The sequence below is a fragment of the Silurus meridionalis genome, chromosome 21 (assembly GCF_014805685.1).
Source record: "Silurus meridionalis isolate SWU-2019-XX chromosome 21, ASM1480568v1, whole genome shotgun sequence".
NCBI classification, from domain to species: domain Eukaryota; kingdom Metazoa; phylum Chordata; class Actinopteri; order Siluriformes; family Siluridae; genus Silurus; species Silurus meridionalis.
In genome coordinates this window covers 17,760,726-17,776,594 of record NC_060904.1, presented here as the reverse complement: position 1 = coordinate 17,776,594, position 15,869 = coordinate 17,760,726, and the positions used below count along the sequence as shown (strand labels likewise).

The following is a 15,869-nucleotide window of genomic DNA, read 5'->3' as shown; positions in this document are numbered from 1 at the left end:
TATTAATTTTATTCTTCATATACACACAACAATTTTAAATGATCACAGTTTCATGTGCTACCGTAAGAAGTGACGCTTGAAATCCATGTATAGTTACACAAAGTTGTCACTTACATTATAGGAGCTATAAACAGTCATTCCCTCTGTTTGTTTCTGTCTTGAAGTCAAGAAAACAAAAAAATGCAGCTTGACACAGGAGACTCCGTACACAAAAGGGTTAAATACCCAAGTATTAGATTTACATCCTCTTTATTTTATGGAAAAGTAGAATCACGTTTCTGACTGAAAAGGGTCTACAATTCAGCTGAATGGTGAAGTCGCCATGCTGCTCTTCAGGGATACATGCACACCATATCATTCACCTTAACTGTTGATTTCTGTAAAGCTGCTTTGAGACAATGTCTGTTGTGAAAAGCGCAATAGAAATAAACTTGACTTGACTTGAAGTTCAAGACAGCAACATTTTATTGAAAGTAGGAAAGTCAAATCATTTACACTTAAACGCATGGAGCTTCATACAGATGCTAATCACATCACTGAACAATGTAAAATGGTTTCACACCATTTTCACAATGATATTTGGATTTTAGTGAATTCAGAACACATTTAGGTGAGATTTATGATCTCGTGATACTGCAGCATTGGCTCAGGCATTGATGTAGAATCAGAATCTAGACCAGAGATTAGATTGGATTAGATTTACAGCTTTGAAGTTAAAGGTTTTGGCAGTAAACAGATGTAGTGACCTCATTTTATTGACCGGTGACATTCAGAACGTTTAAGACTTTTCCTAAACTGAACACATGTAGCATAGCTAAGCTCAGTGTGCAAAATCTGAACTAGTTACAATGCACAGTCAATTTCTAACTGGATTTATTTATGTTTTAGTGAATTATCTTTGGTAATTTTGTGGATGAGGGAAGTCAAGATGACTGGATTTGTGGTATTATTTAGTTTCATGGCTGTTTAGCGAAGACAGAATAAACAACACTGTGTCTGTCTTTTGACTCCGTCACACCGCCATCTTGTGGAACGTTGGTGACTTGCACTTGGCCCCGGCTGAAAAAGTAAAAATATATATATATAAATGAAATAACATAAATAATAAATATTTTGTTATAAATATATATAATTTGTGGTCACCCAAATGATTTATTTTATCTTATTTCATTACCTGCATTAGTGCTTATAGTAAAAGTCTAACCTTTGTGTACTCGAGTAATGTACAGTGACACGTTTGACTTTCCCTTCGTCTCCATCTTTCTGATCTTTCTCGGTTTTCTCCACAGCTTCCTTAAGAGGCACAATGGAAGGATGAATGTTGTCATGAATGTCTTCTGGTTCCTCCTACCACAGACAGCACATCTCTCTTTGAGCTTAGACCCTTTAACATAGGGTTTTTGCCCATGTTCGTAGAGGCTACATAGCAGCTACAGTACATAACTCCATAACAGCTGACATTAACCTACATAAACGCTTATTAGTGTTAATTCCAACTTTTAGTTATGAATGCAAAAGATAAAATTACTTCTTATGTCAGCTGATGTGGTCATTTATATGTGAGTTTATATGAATGACTTATGAAGCCTTATAAACAATAGGCTTATGTATTACCTACGTGCTTAAAGCAGAAACAAAAAGATACCCAATTCGTCATGTATAGGGTTTAATTTACAGCCAGTTTATCACAGATGAGGCTTTTTTTCGGATTAAAATAAATTTCCATTCAAAAATAAAGCCAATTATTGCACTACAAAGAAATCAATATTTTATTATTTTGTTCTGGGAATTTCCATTTGCTAGTAGGAAGACAGATATTATTCTAGCTGATATACTTTCATCACTATTATGTTATAGTATATGAAATAATGCATTTTTATGGATGAGAAATTCGGAGCGTTTTTGCATTATGTCCCAGTGTTGTATGACAGATGCTTCTCGAATGTCCGGACCAACATTTATTGCTGTTGGTGCTTTTCTTTAAACGTACCTCCAGAAATATAAACAAAAGTGAGCTGTCTGTCAACCACAACAGCAATCAGCAGCTAACTCACTGGAATGTCGGCCATCTTTGAGCTCCGGGGCTCAAACGCTGGTTGAGGGCATTCGTAAAAAAATGTGTCCACTTCCATGGGAGATCCGAGCTAAATAAAACACACCATACATAATCGTTAAAAAACGGGAAATGAAAGATCATTTAATTAGTTGAATTATAAAATAAAAAATGCACCTGTTTGTCTATTTCCAGCGGTTCACTGTCCACTCTGTGCATATTCTTACTGCAGAATAAATATCACCTATTAGCATAATAATCATCATAATAACTAAAAATTCTCAATGACGACAAAATAAATAAAAAATCATAATGATATTTAACTAAGCAGAAAATAAAGAAAATATAAATAACCTGCGTAAAGCATAAAAAAATCTACATTCACAAAAAGAAAATTAGTGTATAGGTTAATTAAATTTAAATATAAAATGAAAACATGTGATCGTGACCTGATCATGACGGCGACAGTCAGGGTGATGAGAGCCACAGAAACACAGACAGCAGAAGCCAGGGCGATGACCTTCAGACGACCTGTCAATCAAACCCAAACCCAAATATCTGTTCATGATTAATTGCAGGATTTAAAACAGTGAGGCAGAAAATTTCACTGAAACAACCTTCAGTATCATTTGCACTTTTATTCATTCGTGTGCAACATTTCACTGGAACTGAAAGAGAATAAGATCTTGAGGCACATGAGTGAAGTGAGAACCTATGGGTTCTGTTTTAAGAGAACATTCATGACCTCACGCACATCTGACTGTCGAAAGAGAAGAGAAAAGCAGTCACATGACTCCTTTCACCTACTGTAGACTGCATAAGGCTGAAGGGTTCATGGAAATGCTTGGGGTTGAAGATAATCTAATCTTAGACATTCAGCAATAAAAAAATCTTTAAGACCCAGAACAGTGATGTGAAGGGTACGGACCTCGCACCCTGACGGTGAGGAGCGGAGAGCTGTGAACGCCGATGCGGTTGCGAGCTTCGCAGTAGTACTGACCGCTGGCTCCTGTGCTGACTTCAGCGATGGTGTAGGTTTGACCCGATCGCGTTTCCCAGGAGTCAGCGGCATTGATCCGGTGCCAGGTGTAGTTCTCTACAGCCGGGTTCCCCTGGCTGCTGCAGGTCAGGGTCAAGGAGCCTCCTGCCTCGATCACGCTGGACGGATGAGCCAAAACCGAAGTGTTCTGAGGGGCATCTGGAACGTAGAAGAATCAAAAGACACGACGGAGAAAAGGACGAGACAGAAGTGTGAGGGTTGGATGCAGCCAGAAATTGATGAATTGATTTTTTTTTTCTTCAAGGACAAATAAAGGTAGCAGTGCGCTGATCTTTATTCCACTCAGAAACCTGATTCAGATCAGATGAGCATGACTTTCCTACTACATCAGGTCACAGCTACGGTATAGAATATGTCTCACAATTATTATTCACTATTAAAGGTATTTTTCTTTTTCATACAGTACAGACCAAAAGTTTGGACACACCTTCTCATTCAAAGAGTTTTCTTTATTTTCATGACTATGAAAATTGTAGAGTCACACTGAAGGCATCAAGGGCTATCGACCAAGAAGGAGAGTGATGGGGTTCTGCACCAGATGACCTGGCCTCCACAGTCACCGGACCTGAACCCAACCTAGAATATGACATTTTTCAGTTGTTTCACACTTTTTTGTTATGTATATAATTCCATATATAATTCCACATGTGTTAATTCATAGTTTTAATGCCTTCAGTGTGAATCTACAATTTTCATAGTCATGAAAATAAAGAAAACTCTTTGAATGAGAAGGTGTGTCCAAACTTTTGGTCTGTACTGTATATATATATATATATATATATATATATAGTTTATATGTTTATATGTTGCAGTGGGTGCATGGACGAGAGCCGGTTCGTAAATGGAGGGCGGAGCATATGCTGCTTTGTTTGCCTGCCGAGCGATACTTAAAATATTTTTATTTTGTTGTATCACTATTGTCGATGATCCACGGTAACTCGGGTACCATCTGTAATTAATATATACAATATGTCGCTGCTGTTCAGCTAACGGCCAGCAGATGGCTCCACACATAAAAAAAAAAAAATGTAAACTACTTATTTGGTGCACTTTAGAACTTGACCAAGTGAACACTTACAGAGCACAGAGAGAGTGACGGGTTCAGACACTCCCATTCCCAAAGCGTTCCACACGGCACAATAATACTGCCCGGCATTGTGTGAGTGCACGCTGGCGAAGGTTAGCTTCTGGGAGGAACCTCTGGCCCAGGGTTGACCACCGATGACCTTGTACCAGGCGTATCTCCTCACCGGTGGGTTTGCATTGCTGATGCATGTCAGGTTGACGGCGTTGCCCTCCACGATGTCACCTTTGGTGCTGATCAGGACCTTCGTGTTCTTGGGAGAATCTGAGATCGTACGAAGGTGAAGCAGCACATGAGTACATGACACATGGTTTCAGGAAGTCAGTCACTAAGGTCATGTTTCCTGGATGAAGTTCATCTACATCTGAACCTTAACCTTGTGGTCTTAATTCAGAGAGCTATTCCAGTGTGACATGATGTTCTGCCAGAAATACAAATATTACACAAGACCCAGTGACCTAATGTTGCCTTTCTGTGTGTGAGACACTGATGATCAGAAGAATCAGAGACAGAAAAACAGCTCGCAAAGACGTTTTAAAGTTCAGACGTCTGAGATGTGGATTTTTTTTAAAAGCATTGAGGAAGAACCGCAGAAAGCGCAAGTTAACAGTAACGCTATTTAATCTACAGACGAAGACTAAATATATTGTTCTAGAAACCTAAATGGTTTTTCTGTTTGTCCTTCTAGATCCATAGTGCTCGGAGTGGGGTAAAAGAACCAAATAATGGAACTCCTTTTGAATAATGGGTTTCAGGGATTTTATTTGTAAAAGAAGCTCTGTAACAGAGTTTCCCATTCTGAAATTGCTTCAAGTAGAACGTCTTTACGGTTCTACAGCCCTGTACTATTTAAAGAACCCTTAAGGAACCAAAGACTTCAAGCTTTGAAAAAATAAATTCTGCCAACCACTCTGGGGTTCTTTGTTTAGTTAATCTTTTAGATCTCACAGGGTCCTCAGTACAATGCTAAGACTAGACCTCATCCTAAAAGATCTTGCAGAAACCCTGAAGTGTTCCCATATGTTCTTACAGGTAACGTTGACCAGAACGGGTCTGGAGCGGTCGGTTCCGATGGAGTTGCGGGCCACACAGAAGTACTCCCCATTGTCTCTGTAGTCCAGACTCCAGAGCTTGAGCTCGGGCTTGAAGCTATCAGGAACGCTTCCGCTCTCTCCCTCTCGAAACCAGGTGAAGCTCTCCACTGCCGGAGCTCCTTCACTGCTGCACGTCAGAGTAACTGAGTCGCCTTCAGTCAGGGAACCGTACTTACTTAACAGAACAGTGGTGTGAAGTGGAGCATCTGAAAGAGCAGAAACGAAAACGTTTGGGCTCGGGAACAGTAAAGCAGCGGTTAATAACTTCTTTACACTGCCCCCTTCTGGCTGCAAAGTGAATTACATCTGGAATGAATGCGCCCTGTTTATTACTGTAAAATCTGCACAGGCTTCATGCTTCATGCCTTTAGAGTGAAAAAAAGGGGGAAAAGGGGATTCCAAGTCGCTTCAGTGAGGGGTGGAGCTTATTTTAGGGCCAGAAAAGGATCATTTTTCTGTAGATTTTTCTATTCGAATTATTAAAGGCGTAAATAGTAATAACAGAAAATATCTAAGTAAAAAGATGGATAGATGATAGATGATAGATATATAGATAGATAGATAGATAGATAGATAGATAGATAGATAGATAGATAGATAGATAGATAGATAGATAGATAGATAGCACTCACATCCCACAGCCAGGCTGATGCTGGAGGACTGGACGTTCTGCGGAGGAACCGGTCTGCAGTAGTAAGTCCCTGCGTGCTGAATGTCGAAATTATAGATGGGAGAAACTTTATCCGAGTAGCCCAGGTTCACTCCGTTCCTGTAGAGGGCGAGCGTCTTTCCTGCAGCCGCACAGCCGCGAGCCACGCAGGTCAGAAACACCGTCTCGCCTGACGCAAACATGTTGGAGACCCGTGCAGGATGAGCCTGAACCTGGAGCTCTGTGAGAAAAAAAGCACTTCAGATAAAATCTGAATGCACTTCTATCACAGAGCCTGGGTGGTGGTACCTGAGTGGTTAAGGCATTCAGATCTGAAGGTTGTGAGTTCAAATCCCAGCCACTCCAATCCAACCCTGAGCAAAGCCCTTAACCCCAGAGCTGCTCAGCGTCTGCCAAACACTCTACATGTAAATGCTGTGGTGTTGAATGCTGGATTCTGATTGGTCAGTAGGTGTTGATTTATTTTCGATAACAGTAGCTCTCATATTATTGCAGCATTCATATTAATATTCATAAATACCACATCTGAAGTCTGACCTGTTCAGGAATCATTTTTGTGGTTTCTCAGTAACATGAGGAGCTCATAAACATGATGATGTACAATGATGGTGTGTTTTGTTAATTACATACTAACGACTTATCGGACCATTTTTCCATTTATAATGACATTTGTGGAACATCATCAGGTGAAATATGATCAGCTTTACCTCTGAGTGTTAAACAGCACTGACACTGAAGAAAACTGAACCAAATCAGCATCTTCTGACCAATCAGAATCCTGCGTTTTACTGCGCTGTGGTGTTAAAAACTTACTCCTTTGTGAAAAGTACCTGTAACTGAAAGATTGATGGAGTCCGGTGATGTCCATCTCCCCTGCTGTTCGTCCGTCTCGAACCTGAAGTGATACTGACCTCCGTCGCTCAGCTTAATGCCACTTATCTGCAGACTGCACCTCTTGTATCCGCCCACGTACTTGACCCGGTCCCTGTAGGACACGCTGACCAGCTCAGGGTCCGTGTGGTAGGCGAAATCCCGTTTTCCATCGGCTGTGATGTGGAACCACATGACCCGTGTGGCACTGTAGGGCAGTGGATAGTCGTACCGGCACGGCAGGATGATGGTGGTTCCTACCCAGGTGCAGATATCCGTCCTGGAGAAGCTCACGGCCCATCTGCTGCACCATGATCCTGAAAATGGAACGAAGGAGTGCGTTTCACATCTGGCGAACGTGGATACTATAAAAATACCCTGCACCTGCAAGGACACCTGGGTAACGTTACACTTTCTGTAGGTAGGATTACGTTAGAATCACCTGGCAGAGCGACGGAGATGATGATCAACACTGTCACCAACGTCCACATCTCAGAGCTGAAGAAGAAGAAGAAGAAGAAGAAGAAGAAGAAGAAGGTCACCAGAATATCCGTTAAGACATTTTATCTCAGGAATGCTACCTAAATCAATGCTTAACTAATCCAACATACACATGCGCACACACACACACACACACACACACACACACACACACACACACACACTCACTCTTCCTCGTAGGGCCATCAGGAGGCGAAGACCAGATAGAAGACCGTAATGAATGTTATAAATGTAGAAGAGACTCTAAGTAAGGAAGTGTGAGTAAGGGAAAGTTGACAGAAGGCTGGCCATCTCTCCATCTCTCCCTCCGTCTGTCAGTCTTCTCTCTCTCTCTCTCTCTCTCTCTCTCATCATGTCTTCAGTGAAACGTGATCCTCCCTCGTGTGCAGTGGGCAGCAGTACCAAACCTTTTCACCTGTACTGATCAATACTGTACTGATGTGTGTGTATAAACCTCACAGGAATGTCACGTGAACATGTTGATGATTAAAAGGAAATGTAGACTCCTATACGATCCGCACATTTTTGTAGGATTTTCTTCCATGCTTGTTTTATCATGATGTGTTGATTTTCTTTTTCAATTATTTCTTTTGTATGTGTTAACAAATTTTTGATTCAACATAAAAATCTGCATAATGATGTGACAATTAATGACAAAGCAATAAATCAAAGAAAGAATTGGTTGGAATAAATCATTCAGGAAATGGGAATCTAAATAAAATTTATTTCGTTTCTAGTTTATTAATATATATATTGTCTTGTGTCTAAACACAATTAAAAGTGTTCTCTTGGTTTATTATACAAGTGCGCCATGTAATACCGTCCCCTGAACAGCAGGTGGCGATAATGATGCTGATGATAAACAGCGCTACAACCACATTAACACCAGAGATAACCGGATCCTGACGCGTCTCCGGAGCCGCCATGTTGGAGAGGTTAACGTGGTAACGCTACAGTGTGAATGGTGTAACACTTTTTTAAAATAAAGCAATCCTCAATCAAGGAATTACATGATAACAAATTTGTCCTTGTATTTTCTGACGAATTCACATTATTAGACAATGAATTAAAAAAAATCGTTCACGTACTGTGATTTTCGTTTCTTTTAATTGTTGATAAAAAATTGCTTAGTTTCAGTGATTAGACTCAATCAATGTTAATTATATACAAAATCCTGAGGGATAAAAATATTTTAGTAAAAAACAAAAAAACATAATAATCCACTCAATAAAAACGAGTTATAATCACTTTATAATTAGCGTGAAATCGCGTCTACATGCTGTAAATCAGAAATCTGACCTTTCCAACATGGCGGCCGTCTTGCCGCATAGAAGAAGCTCGTGAAGGCGACCAATGAGACCTCTGGTGCTGCCTTGTGTCCGGACATGTGCAGAACCTCGTGATTGCTCAGTACCTGGATAGAAAATAAGGATGTGAAGGTTTTCCGGCGAGTTTCGAATCAGAAGGACCTGCTGAAGTTTTTCCACGGTTGTATGGGAAGCTGCTAATTGTCAGTCTTCTCTCAGTAAGGTAAGTTTGCAGAAACATCTTTTTTGGGATAAATATGACACTTTGTTTGATATAAACCAAAATAATGAATCAACTCGCCTTTTATATGGAGTCTCTAAATAAGAAGAGATGTACTGTAATGTAGAAAAATGTGATTAAACGCGCGGCGATTTGTGATCAAGAAGTCAGGAATATTCCCTTGTTTTTATTTATAAGAAAGCATTTTTATTCACTGATATAAAATCGAATTAATTTTCTTTCTCTTTTTCTAACAGCTTTCATTTTCTTTTGCAGCATGTTCGTGTTTTTGCTGCTATTCTTCCTGCGGCCAGCAGAGAGCGCCACAACCAACACAACTCTGTCCTGCGTTGACGACCAGGGAAACGCAGTTGATTGGTTGGTTCCGTTATCGATATACCGTTCACTTCGATATTATTGTGATATTACCGATATCACCGCAAGCTTTTTTTTTTTTTCCTTCGCAATCTGTACCAGGGCACATTTTATCTCACAGTAATGTGAAGGAAAGTAGACAAATTGAGAAAAGATATGTAATATATAGATATTATATAAAAGATGTACATGCTGTGATGAAGTGTAGTTACTGTTACCACCTTGAAGTTGATCTGGAGCAGTTAAAGTTCTTTATTGCTCTTACACTCCTGCATTGATGTAAGTTTTAATGTATCTCGAAACGTTGTTGTATTTCTAGGTTGTGGTTAATGTTGTGTCCTTCGACACTAAAGACTTCTTCCATTAATGTTAAACGAGTACATTTACCAAAACAAATCTGTTTATATGCAGGAATTGAAGAAACAAGTTCAACCAACCCTAAGAACCTTTCAAAGAACAGGGATTTGTGATTTGCGGGATGATAAATGGCTCTAATACTTCCTGTGAATAAGATTTTTTTTTTCTTCAGGTTCTACATTTACAAACTGCCGCATCCTCATGAGCAGCCGCCGGAGGAAGGTCTGAAGTACCTGCTGCTTCAGGAGCACAGTAAGGCATGGATGGAGGGTGGAGGTCTGATTGGAGACAGTACAGGGGCTTTGGGGCGGAGCCTCGGGCCGATGTACGAGGTATGATCGATTGCATGTGAAAGCTGACCTTTTTCTAAAACACGCTGGTGTTTGAGCTTCACTTCCTTAATTTTTTTTAAAGGAGGCTGATTTTGCGTTTTCCGCCCAGTCGGCATTCTTAGGTTTGCAGCTGTGTTTATGCCGACTTGTGCGTCTAGTTACCCGTTACTGCAGTCTGACCTCGAGGGTCATGTGATTTCAGATCACTAAACAGAGAAATGATCCTATGATCCACACCGTGATGTTTAGGTTTACTATAAATAATATAAAAGAAATTCATGTGATGATGCTTTTATTTAATATCTAAAAAATATATTATTTAAACCAATAATGCAAATAAACTCTAATTTATTTAATTTAAGATTTAGTGCATCAGATGAGCTGCTTTAAAACAGAATTTCTATATTTATAGATCGTTTAATTTTACACATGCAATATTTTATATTGTACTTTTAAATAGTTTAATTCATAATGTATAATGTTTTCACATCTTTTAATTCCAATTTTAGTTAGATTTTTTTGGTTTCTTGCTGCTTATTTCTCTCTCAGGACCGTTGTCTTGGTGTAGGATTTAGAGGTCAACCGATTCATTTTTTTTGCCTGTTTATCAGCAAAAATCCATACCGATAGTTTTTCCGGGTTGCGACTGGAGTGGCTGAGAAAGTCCTCTGTCTTTACGAGAGCGGCCTCTAGAGGTGAATCACTGACACCACCTGCGTTTTTGCTGGGGTTTTTTTACACGCAAAACTGCACGATGCATGGAGAGCGTTACATTATTTATTTATAATTTATTAATGATAATTATTTTTATGAATATAATTAATATATTCATATTTATTTTATTTATAACATTTTTAGGATTCAGTACTGTTTTTTTTTTTTTATAATTTTGAAGTTATGTTTGTTTTTTATCCAGTACTTATTTTATAAATCAGTTGATTAATCGTTTATCGGCAAGTATGATCCAACCTAGATATCATTATCGGTAAAATAGGTCGACCTCTAGTGTAGGACATGCCCACATTTAATTTCTAACTTCTTATTTTATAATTTGAAGACAAAATACATTTCTGTTTGTGCTGATTTACTCTCCTGTACATGTAGTGATGTATCTGGTGTGTGTGTGTGTGTGTGTGTGTGTGTGTGTGTGTGTTACAGGAGGGTGAACTGGGCTACATCTTGTACAACGATCAGCCCCCGGAGCAGCGAGGTGTGAACGGGGCGAACAGGAGTGGAGGACACACCAAAGGTAAATGAGATTAAAGAACGATTTTTTTTTCTCTCTTTTACACCTTTTCATTGCTTTTCTCATTCTGATTGGTCAGAAATTGATGTTTCAGTTTCTAGGACAGCAGATCTGACAGTCCTGCAGCTGTACGTCACTGGTTCCCTTTGTTTCCATAGTAACAGCTCTAAGATAATTACGTATTACTGAACACTTTCTCGAAAATGTATGAATTTATGAAGAACCCTTTTTGGACCCCATAATTATTCAAGAAAGTTTTTAAGCTAAGTAGAGGTCGACTCTATCAGTTCATTGCTCTAACTATATGCTGGCTATAGGCAAAAATCCATAGCGATAGTTTTTCCGGGTTGCATTATACAGTATGAGAGCGGCCTCTAGTGGCCATGGTGTTTATTTAATGTCTTTTTTTTTTTTTTTTTTAAGATGTTTCTGTTTTTATTTATTTGGAATGGTGTTTTAATTAGGATGCATGTTTTTTATTTTCTTTAATATTTATTAAACTAAATAATATATTCAGATTTATTTCATTTAGCACGTTTTCATGATTCAGTGCTGTTTTTATGTTTGTGAAAAAGTCCAGAAATATTTTACATGCAGTTTTAGTTTTTAAAATGAATACTGGATAAAAACAATCAGGTAATTAATCGGTTATCGCCAAGTACCTTCCAACCGAGATACAGTATCAATAAAATCCACTATTGGTTGACCTCTAAAACCAAGAACCCTCAAAACCACAGGTTCTTCAGTGTTTCTAAAATGATGCTGTAAATGTGTCCTGAGTAATTCTGGGTTCACAGCTTTTAAAAAAGAATTTCCTCGAAGGTTTCTGTGTGGTTGGTTGAATGATGAAGGGTTCTGAGATCCACTAGTTCTGAAGATCTCCTGTGTCTCTCACTTTACCAGGTGTGGTTCTGTTCAACAGCAGACAGGGGTTCTGGTTGGTCCACAGCACTCCTCATTTCCCACCTCCCAAAACAGTGGGCAAGTTCTCCTACCCCTCTTCTGGCATCAACAACGGGCAGAACTTCATCTGCGTCACTTATCCTCTGGAGCGTTTCAACACCATCGGTAACAAAAATCACATGTTAAAAAAAGATCTTAATGTAATGATGTGCACTCCTAAAGGTTCTTGACCTAGAACCTTGTCATGATAACGGTTTTAGAAGACCAAGAACGCTTATTTATCAACAAACTGCTAAAGAACCATTGAGGAACCTGTTCTAAAAAGAGTGTATGTGGTGCCAAGAGCTTTGGAAAATTGTTTTTTTCCAAGAAAAATACCCAGTGGTTCTTCATTAGAAGTTTTTGGATCTATCTAAGTGTTCTTATGCAGAAAGGTTATTTATGGTTCTTTGCATCTGTCTACGGGTTCTGTGGTGGTTCCTTATCTGACTAATTGAAATATATATTTCTCGTTCTCGTATATATATATATACATCCACTCTCATCCACTCTCAGGGTGTGCAGACTTTTGCACTCACCTGTGTGCTGGATGAGAGTGGATGTGTAAACACTTCTATGTAACGCATTCAGATTGTAATCGCTTTTTCTCCCACACTGTGGTCCTGAATGTGTGACGAGACCTCCATCGATCACCTTAAAAGCAAATCAGGTCTTGTTGTCATAGTTACCATGAGAATAATTTGTCTTTTCTGGCAGCGTAACCATAGAGACAGCACCGTTCTTACTGTAGGTTATGACTTTGTTGTCAGGTGAATGCTGTTATGTTGATGGCACTTCAGAGCTGTACGTTATTGTGCTGCTGCGATGGAAAGTTCTCCGAGCTGCACCTTCTCAGAACTCTGCTCACGTCTGTTCTGAACTAATCGCGTCTGATAATTATGCAAATGTCACAGCGTAAAGAGAAAACACGGTTTTCCGCTGCAGAACATTCAGTCTTGGAGAAAATCCATCCCTCTGTCGGAGCCGTGTTTTATCGCCGTCTCGTTCACGTCTCGGGCTTTTAGAGACACGATGCATTAACTGACATGATTCATGTGTGAGAACGTTCACAAAGAGTTCAGCACAATACTCAAATAAATCACGTAAATACAAAGAGCACCAGAGTCTTCTACAGTCTGGGTTCTCTCCAGAACCTTTCCTTTAGGTGAGAACACTTAAATATCCAGGAAACCACCAAAGAGCTACACCAATGTATGTTCTTCTACAGTTCTCCTGTGGGTTATTTATGGTTTCTTTGGAAAATTACGGGTTCCTCTCTTCCCATTAAGGTTCTTCTATGGTTCATTGAATACTTCAATAGATAATTATTTTTGATTAGGCTTTAGTTCTCAAACACACTGGAATCCCAGGTTCCTGAAAATGTGGCCAGACTTCTCAATGGATTCCTGGATTTTTTTTTTTTGAAGGTTCTCCATTGGTTTCTGTAAAACTTAGGTTGCTGAAAGAGTTATTTCGTTCCAGGAAAAAGATTTTCTGGATTCACAATAAAAAAGCACCAAATAGATCTTAGTTTTGAAAGTTTGCTGAAAAGGTTCCAGGGTTCTTAAAATATTTCTGGAACAGGTTCTGAAGATGCTAGACTAAACAAGGCTCAGACTCTGTTTAGGTTCCTGTGTTTTTTAAATATATATATAAGTTCCAGAGGTCCTGAAAAGTGTCCAGTGTTAATGAATATATGTAATTTTTAGATTATAGTTTTAAATTTAATGAAAATCTCACAGGATTCCCAGTTTGTGAAAATGTTCTATAGTTCCTGAGTAGGTCCTGGGGTTCCTCAAAGGTCCTCTTGTGCTCGTATATGTTCTTTGATGACTGTTTGAAAAGGTTACTTGGTTCCTGAAAACGTTTATGAGTTGATGAATTGGCTCCTGGATTTCCCGTGTGAAATTGTAAAAACTGTTCTTCAAAATGTTCCTGAGGTGGAAGCTGTTCTGTTTATAGTTCCTTTGTAAAATCCCTGATGTGTTCCTCAGGTGAGCAGCTGAAAATAAATCAGCCACACGTTTATGACTGTGAGATTCCTGAGTCTCTGACCGCCTCAGTTCCCAGCATGGTTGAGCTCTGTAAACATCAGCACGGATGGAACAACTTCACTGCCACAGACGGTTCCTTCTCCACACCTAATCGCAGCGTCTCTCTGCTCTCGCTGGCGGGGACGAAGTTCATCAGCTTTGCGAAAGGAGCTACCTTTGACAACGGTAAGATAATAATCAATCAAATATTTTATTCAAATATTACCTGTGAAAATATGTTCTTGTTTCTGGTGTCCTGATTTCTTTCTAGTCGCCCTGAAAAGAGTTCTGGAGTTCCTGAAAAGGTTCCTAACCTCAGAAATTCTTTCTAGTTGCCCTGAATAGGTTTCTGGGCTCCCGAATTTTTTCTAGTTCCCAAAAAGCTTTGAGTGTTTAAAAAAAAACTTTACAGGTTCTTACAAAGGATCCAGATTAACTATAAAGGTTCCCAAGTTTTTAAAGATTCTAGAATACCTTAAAGGTTTTCTGGATTCAATAACAGGTTCTGTATTGCTGCAAAAGATTCTTAGGTTCCTGAGTAAATTTTAGGTTCCTGATTTGGTTCTAGCTGTTAAGTATTAGAAATTTCTTCTGATTTTCAGGAAAATATGGGAATCCCTGGTTCCTGGAGTTCTTCAGAAACGTTTCCTTGTTTGGTTCCAGGGTTCCCCCAAAGCACAAGTTTGGAATTGATAAAAAATTTATAAATTCTAATCAGATATCATTGTTGTTTTGATCGGTTTCAGACCTGTACCACTCCTGGGTGGCTCCCACGCTGCAGACGGACCTTCTGGTTCAGTTCTGGCGTCGCTCCACGGGCATCCTCCCGTCTGACTGCTCCCCCAGCTGGAAGGTCCTGAACGTTCACCTGCTTTCTCCAGGGGGCCTGGTCACCTACAAAACCACGGAGGATCACTCGAAATGGGCCGCGAGCTTGGGCGGAGGCGGGGCGAGGGGCGGGGCCTGGGTGTGCGTAGGGGACATTAACAGGAACGAGGCGGAGGAGAAGCGAGGGGGCGGGACCGTGTGTCAGCAGGACGTGGCGGTGTGGAAGGCGTACCGGGCTGCAGCGCTGCAGTGCGACTCGTGCACGGGCGAGGTGGACGAGTGCGAGAGCGCCCCCATGTAACCCTCCACATGCGGTGGAGTGCAAAAGTTTGTGCACCTTATTAAAAAAAAAAAGATCATTCTAGCATTCCGAGTGATATTTTATAATAATGTTACAAATTATAATAATAAGTGGTTATCTGGATTATAACGACTACAGGAAAAAAGCGTGATGATAAATGCTGTACAGAAAAATGTTTTGTAGGTGTTTTATAGATATTTTAGTATTAATATTGTGTCGTTAATATAATGTGTAATAGATTTCAGGCACCAGGAGTTTTATACAAATCTTTTTTGTATTTGTATTTTTTGACATATTTTAATGTTATAATGTGAATCATATTTGCACTTTTCTGATCAGTGTAGACACTTTAGCTTTGTGACGGTCATTTCTCAGGGAGCTGGTGCGTTTCAAATATTCCTTTTTTTTCTACTTGAAGTTTTGATAAGGTTTCGTACGTCTTTTTTATTTTTTTGCTTCAAATCGATATTATGTTGAGGAGGGTAAATTTCCAATATTAATAAAAATAAAAAACTTTAAAGATGCCAGTCTGGTTCTTTGTGTCAAAAGAAGAACTACTTGTCATGCAAATGTGCTGCATCTCTGCTATTAATCAA

General features: G+C 39.5%; 2 protein-coding genes across 5 annotated transcripts; one reads left to right on the top strand and one right to left on the bottom strand.

Annotated features, from left to right (window-relative positions):
• Positions 1 to 447: 447 nt before the first annotated feature.
• On the bottom strand, positions 448 to 8,750 carry si:dkey-33i11.1 (B-cell receptor CD22). 3 transcript variants are annotated; one of them, XM_046834149.1, is made up of 12 exons: positions 8,632 to 8,750; positions 7,274 to 7,329; positions 6,792 to 7,148; positions 5,924 to 6,181; positions 5,228 to 5,497; positions 4,192 to 4,461; positions 2,982 to 3,251; positions 2,503 to 2,584; positions 2,231 to 2,279; positions 2,055 to 2,144; positions 1,205 to 1,347; positions 448 to 1,059 (listed from the first exon to the last, which is right to left on the bottom strand). In XM_046834149.1, the coding sequence occupies exons 1-12, from the start codon at positions 8,640 to 8,642 to the stop codon at positions 957 to 959; spliced, it is 1,959 nt and encodes a 652-aa protein (XP_046690105.1). In that variant the 5' UTR covers positions 8,643 to 8,750; the 3' UTR covers positions 448 to 956. The 3 variants fall into 3 exon arrangements, with proteins under 3 accessions (XP_046690105.1, XP_046690107.1, XP_046690106.1); XM_046834151.1 differs by having other exon boundaries at positions 1,205 to 1,293; XM_046834150.1 differs by lacking the exon at positions 8,632 to 8,750 and adding an exon at positions 7,501 to 7,804.
• dnase2 (deoxyribonuclease II, lysosomal) lies at positions 8,710 to 15,800 on the top strand. 2 transcript variants are annotated; one of them, XM_046834152.1, is made up of 7 exons: positions 8,710 to 8,862; positions 9,136 to 9,237; positions 9,764 to 9,923; positions 11,082 to 11,172; positions 12,073 to 12,237; positions 14,106 to 14,330; positions 14,891 to 15,800. In XM_046834152.1, the coding sequence occupies exons 2-7, from the start codon at positions 9,137 to 9,139 to the stop codon at positions 15,271 to 15,273; spliced, it is 1,125 nt and encodes a 374-aa protein (XP_046690108.1). In that variant the 5' UTR covers positions 8,710 to 8,862; position 9,136; the 3' UTR covers positions 15,274 to 15,800. The 2 variants fall into 2 exon arrangements, with proteins under 2 accessions (XP_046690108.1, XP_046690109.1); XM_046834153.1 differs by having other exon boundaries at positions 8,721 to 8,862; positions 9,117 to 9,237.
• Positions 15,801 to 15,869: the final 69 nt, after the last annotated feature.

Bases quoted from the DNA above. Each gene is read 5' to 3' on its own strand.
- si:dkey-33i11.1 (XM_046834149.1), bottom strand. The intron at 4,462-5,227 runs GTAAGAACATAT...GTACGATCTCAG, and splicing joins CGTTCTGGTCAACGTTACCT to ATTCTCCCAAGAACACGAAG. The intron at 2,585-2,981 runs GTCCGTACCCTT...TTTGATTGACAG, and splicing joins CCTCACCGTCAGGGTGCGAG to GTCGTCTGAAGGTCATCGCC.
- dnase2 (XM_046834152.1), top strand. From the start codon at position 9,137: ATGTTCGTGTTTTTGCTGCTATTCTTCCTGCGGCCAGCAGAGAGCGCC. The intron at 9,924-11,081 runs GTATGATCGATT...TGTGTGTTACAG, and splicing joins GCCTCGGGCCGATGTACGAG to GAGGGTGAACTGGGCTACAT. The intron at 12,238-14,105 runs GTAACAAAAATC...TGTGTTCCTCAG, and splicing joins GGAGCGTTTCAACACCATCG to GTGAGCAGCTGAAAATAAAT.